Raw genomic sequence first — 5907 nt, 5'->3', positions numbered from 1 at the left:
GGGGGGGGGGGGTAAGAACGTGCCACTGCATGATCCGGCAACCTCTGCCTGCTTAAAGCCATTTTAAAGAAAGAAGTCGTAGAGATCAACGAGTTTCTGCTCCAAAAGTCATGGTCTTCATGTTTGCAACTCTTCCCAACATTTATTTTTTTAAAGAAATCAAGAATTCACAGAATCATAGGATGGTTTGGCGTGGAAGGGATCTTAAAGATCATCTAGCTCCAAGATGATTGCTTAAAACACAAAATATTCATGTCGGTGTAAGTAATTTCAGAGTTACCGTGGCGGTAGGGGAGAGTCTGAAGGGTGGTGATAAGACATCGGATTCAAGTCCATCCCTTTAGTCAAACACTAGGAAATCACACTCCTTGCCTTTTCCTTTGCAGACTTGCTTAATTACAGCCAAGTACACTCTTCGAGAAGAAAATGTGAAGAGTATAGACAAATTATCTGCAGGATTTCAATTTATCTCACCAGCTTGGTCTGGGTGAGCGTTATGACAGCACCCAAACCACCCCAGAGCAGTGCACCATTTACAAGATCTTTAAAGAGTGGGAGTGCTTTAGGGTTTTGGTGCTTTGTTATTCTACATTTAGAGCAGGGAGGGAAATTGTATATTTAAAACCGATTTATTTTCCCTCTGTATTACCATCAACAAAAGTACAAGCGCAAACTGTAGCAGTTGTACTTAAACCTGATGGAGTTTTCTAGCTTTATTAGAGCACTACAAAGTGTTTCAGCTTTCAGGAATCCATGCTGGGGGAAACGTAATTAAGGTGGATTTTTTCAAAACTGCTGATTTTACTTTTGACCAGAAAATTGAGCTAAAATTTGGGAAAGTCGAACTTCTAGTTTTGAGGTGGGAAGAAAAGGACATAAAGTTGTTTGACATGTCCCTTAAATGAAAGAATAAAGTCACTGCAGAAACAGACTGAGCTATACGGAGGTGAAACTCCTCCCGTAGGGGTAGTTCTACAAACACAAATATGCTTTTATCACTATAATAATCTTTAAAACGTCGGGCTCGCACGTCAAGAGCTTTAAGTGAATCAAATTGTTGAGTGAATCACTTTTGACAGGAAGCCTAAACTGTATTTATTTATGAGAAAACTTCACAAGCGAAGGGAGAATTATAAGAGCCCCTCAACTTGAGCGTAGCAGAGTTATAAATACTTTAATAGCCCCCTTGCACAGAAATCGGGTAACAGTTACAAAATGCTGTACGCAGGTTTGAAATTGATGTTATTCAAAAGCTTGTAACAGGCAAAATATCTTCAATTCTGGTGCAGAACACAAACTTTCCCAAGGGCTGTGAAGCCAAACGATCCGGTGCTCTGCTCCAGGAATCTCAGGTCCAAGGCAAACCCCTGGGCTGTGAAGGCTTGTGCCAGGCTACACGGTTGGTTTCTGGGGAGGGCAGGTGTCTGAAACCATCACTTAGGAATTTATTCCAAATTCCAGATGTCTGAGTATCCTTTTTTTTGTTGTTTTACAAAAGCAACACTAACTGTACCTGGTACTCTCTCCAGTTTGCAACAGAGAATTAATTTGGATCCCAGAATCCCTACCATTATTTTTACAGGCTATCCAACACCATCCTAATTTAGGTCTTCATACAGAGTTTGCTAACGCTGTTATTTTTACTTTTTCATTGGAATTTCTATTGTCATAAAATCCTCAGCCAGTGTTACTTCTTGACCATCTAACACCGACTCTGCCTGTCTCTTCAGATCGGTGATGTCCAACTCTCCCTCACCTCTCTGAGCAGCTGGTTTATACCTCTGACTGAAGTGAGTCAAAACCAGTTTTTTAACTTTACACAATTTTGCAAAATCCGCTGCCATTTTTGGAGTGCTATGACCATGTTCTCTGGCTTTTTCTTCTTGGGTGTCATCCAGCGTGGCTTCATGTATCAGTACATCTGCCTCACAGCAAAGCTTCGCGGCCGCATCTCCGACCACTCCTGAACAGTCCCCCAAAATGCAAATTTTTCTTCCAGGAATTGGAGCTTCTAAGACATCAGAAGGAGAAATTGTTACTCCATTTTCTAGAACAACCGCAGTTCCATTCTTCAGTTTTCCGTATAAAGGGCCTGGTTGAACTCCTGGTAAATAAAGGCAAAAAAGCCCATAAGCATTATGATGAATGTTAGGTTTAAAAAAAAAAATCACTTAGGAAGAGATACACTATATATTGAGCTGTCTCACTGAAAAAAACATCACCTCGATATAAAGAGTAATTGATATTTCACATATTTCATACAAATAAAGAGCTCGTAATGTTAGCAGGAAGTGTGTTTGAAGAAAAACTGTTCTTCACGTTAAAGTCAATGAAGTCATGCAAATACACTGGCCATGCATTTCCCTGAAAGCCACGTTGCGCTTCTTGAACTTCAACATCTGAATTTGTTTGCTCTTCCCAGGACGAGAATAGTCTGCAATATTAATCGGCGCTCATGTTCTACACCAGTTCAGACTGCTGCATTGGCATGAAGTATTAAAATGTCTTTAATAGCAAATGGAAAATTGAATTAAAATGGATTATGGAGAGAGTCAGCAGCTCTAATTCGCTAGAACCCCTAGAGAGGCAGTCATAAAAAGATTTCAGCTGCCTGCAGACCCTGTTTTGTTATATTTGCTGAAAATCAGTCACTACTCAGCTTGAACGCATGCATTTAGGCATTTCAAAAGAGGAAAAATAATAAGTCAAAATAGTTACCAAGGTCCTTTAGTTTCTGTACGTTGAGTTTACCGGTCCGGGGCTTCTCTTCCATCACGAAGCCAAAGGAAGGAATGCGGTGAAACAGGCGAAATGCTTTCAGAACCAGTTGCTCATCCTCAACCAGTAAGTAAGAGTTTTCTACTGGATCTAGGTGGAGTATTCTCCCTTGTACTCCCTGGGGAGATACCTCATCTCTGTCCAAATCAGAAAACTCTTTAAATTCTTCTGCGGGGCACTGGTCCCGCGTAGGTACCAGCTCATGGACGGTGTAGGGAAAGAGAAGTTGGGAGTGGGAGAGCTCCATACTCCTCCATATGAAGTTTCGCAATCCGAATGGTCCATAAATATCAACAGGTGGTTTGTTTGGGTCAGGGCTACTTTGGAGACTAAGTGTACACAGCAGGCCAGGAAGTCCAAAAAAGTGGTCACCGTGAAGATGAGTTATGAAAATCTTGGTAATTCTACCTATTGATCAGAACATCAGGGAAAAAAACAAACAAACAAAAAAAAAAACAAACAAGAAGACAGGAAAATAAATGAATACCGTTAACACCTCAGAAATAATCACTTTTTGCCAAGAAGTAGGAAATATGAAGGGAGGGAAATTAAAGTTAAACCAGTGTTTAAGAAATAAATCCCAAACCACAAAGTGTGTTTCTTCCACAGTAGCGTTAAGTTTCCACGCAAGGTTTATTTTGGCTTGATTGGTGAAGAGAAGACTTGCCGAGACAGAAGGTTTAATTGCTTCTAAGCAAAATGTGCTACAAGCACGGAACAGAATCAACTGGTGACATCTGCCATATTAAAACGCAAAGAAATGCTGGGAAGTGGTTGCGCTTCCATATATTCCATGGAAACTGTAGACTCATGAAACACATAAAGTGGAATTTGTGTTGTTCCTAGTTTTGAATTTCGCACATGAAGTGATTGTAAATAAAAAAGAAAAAGCATCCAGGTTTGATTTCAAGAACCAAGAACCCCACGGTTCCTGACTGGTTTGTTTCAAACAGATGAAAAATTGCACTTAAAAGATTTGGGCTTTGGTGTCTCACTCCAGCTCTCAGGCACTGGGCCCTGCCCTTGCTGGATGAAAAAAGCCCAGAATTTTCTCTCCCAAGAGACAGTCAGGCTGCCTCCGTCTCCTCTGCTAGCTGAGTTCTCACTTCCTCACAGCAAGGCATCTGTTAGGACCGAGCAATAGGACGGACAGAACCCCTTTGTTTTAAGAACAATTTAGTCAAACCCAGTAAATTTAGTAAAAGTTAGTCTGTTCACTTGGTCATTAAATCCCCTGATAGATTCAGATTTTGAGGGAGCGGGTTGGTTTTCTGTTTGTAACTGATAATTTCATCGTTATAACTTGAGAGCAATGCCACTGTAGACTGCAAAAGCGACTGAAGACAAACCTGGTTTCTACTATATTTGCCAAAACGTAGAAGTTACCGCTAATGCACGCAACATTAACACAAAAGCACAATATTTATTGGCAGGAAGACTCCCAGCAGGTATTGTCTAGAGCTATCTTCAGACAAATACAAACTGTGCCAGTTTAAAGCTGGTCTCTGGTCCGCTTTTGAAATCAGAAAGCCCAAGACATTAATTCAGGAGAGTTTGGTTCTTGAACACAATTCTTTCCCAAAGGGCAATCAAGGATTATTGCACAGCAGGTTCAGCAGCTGCCACCCATACGCAGATGCTCATGCCTGTTTAGTATGTATTCAAATACCATGAGCACCAGGACAAAGTATTTTGTTTAGCTCTCACGCAACTTTTCCCCTTCCCTCATCACAATCGCTCTCAAACAGCACAAACCTGCTCTGAGATGGCTCTTCATGAACTGCGTTTGAGTTCCCTCCCCGCAGTCGAAGAGCCAGCACTCTCCTTCCCTGCGAAGCACTAACGCCGACGCTCCTCTCGTTGGAGAGGGATAGGCTGAGCCTGTGCCGAGGAAAGTTACATCCATCGACATTTTCAGTGTGTCAGGATCCACCTGAAAGAGAGATTTTTGACCCGCTGAATACGCTGGGAAAGAAACAAAACGGTTTTGCTTTAAATGAAGGCATCCTTTGTACTTTAGTGTGAGGATCAAATTGCCTTTCCCTTACAACATAAAACTTCCCTGGAGTAGGATATTCAGACAACACAATTTTCACAAGCAGATTTCCTTTTTATGGCGGTGGAAGGGTGGAAACACGCAGCCCAAACGTAAGACATGACCTTTGTTTGTTATCTTAAAGAAATAGCCCTAACCTGTTGAAAATACTCTAATCTATAAACACACAATTCTTTTCTGCTTTATTTAAACTCTGAGTTTCCCTGCATGCGCTTTCCTCTAAAAGCCGTTTCAGAACGACAAACGCCAAACAGCCACTGCTGCCATTTAAACATGAGTGGGCAGCCCAGCGCCACAGAGGGGACAGATTTGCTCCCCTCAACACAACCACAGAGACCCCCAGAGGTAGAAGCGACCTGATTTACTTCACCTTTTCACACCCTTCGAAGCTTGGTTTGACTTCTCATCGGCGCGAAGCGAATTAACTAACCACCGCCATACTTTGACGTAGCCTGAAGGCTGCGTGCCAGCTCCCAGGCCGCCTCTTGTTGCTGAAGGATCTAGAAAACCAGCTGCCGTACCCCAGGTGGTTATGCCCCCGCGATATTCTCCGGGTGAGGAGCGTGGCGGGTCTGCAGGACCTTCCAAAAAGTGCGTTAACATTTCCAAAGCACGGCTCCGCCGCCATCTCGCCTCACGGGTTGTGCTTTCGGGTTCTCCCCAGACTTGGTTCCTACCTTGTTTTCCGACGTGTTTTCACCTCGTTTCAAACTCCAGGCGCCTCAGCAGCTGCGGATACCTTTCAAGCGACAGAATTAGCGTTTTCTCAGGTTTGGCTGCTTTTGGAGGAGCTGCTGCAACTTTATACAGGATTGCTGCCCTCTCCCGCACATCGAGGTGCAACATGGCATTCCCTGACCTGCAGGGGGAAGACAAACACCCACCCCGCTCCCCGCCACCCCGCGCAAAGGCAGAAATAAAACATTTTTCTTCCTTTCCCTCAGTCTAAAAGCAGATTAACACCCTCTCCGCTGAGCTAGCCTCGGGCTTTACACCCTGAGTTTTGTGTCCCCGAGCTGGGCCGCGGCGCCAGCCCTAAGGCCGAGACCTCCCGAGGCCCAACCTCTGCCAAA

The 5907-nt window shown here is 43.4% G+C and overlaps 1 protein-coding gene across 2 annotated transcripts; it reads right to left on the bottom strand.

Annotated features, from left to right (window-relative positions):
- Positions 1 to 1102: 1102 nt before the first annotated feature.
- ELAC1 (elaC ribonuclease Z 1) lies at positions 1103 to 5638 on the bottom strand. Of its 2 annotated transcripts, none has more exons than XM_026867008.1 (4): positions 5356 to 5638; positions 4534 to 4711; positions 2719 to 3186; positions 1103 to 2104 (listed from the first exon to the last, which is right to left on the bottom strand). In XM_026867008.1, exons 2-4 carry the CDS (start codon positions 4688 to 4690, stop codon positions 1641 to 1643), a joined length of 1089 nt encoding a protein of 362 aa, XP_026722809.1. In that variant the 5' UTR covers positions 4691 to 4711; positions 5356 to 5638; the 3' UTR covers positions 1103 to 1640. The 2 variants fall into 2 exon arrangements, with proteins under 2 accessions (XP_026722809.1, XP_026722810.1); XM_026867009.1 differs by having other exon boundaries at positions 5512 to 5638.
- Positions 5639 to 5907: the final 269 nt, after the last annotated feature.

The sequence above is a fragment of the Athene cunicularia genome, unplaced genomic scaffold (assembly GCF_003259725.1).
Source record: "Athene cunicularia isolate RWA unplaced genomic scaffold, athCun1 SCF_10, whole genome shotgun sequence".
NCBI lineage: Eukaryota > Metazoa > Chordata > Aves > Strigiformes > Strigidae > Athene > Athene cunicularia.
The sequence above is the reverse complement of the archived record's forward strand: the minus strand, read 5'-3'. Positions and strand labels throughout refer to the sequence as shown.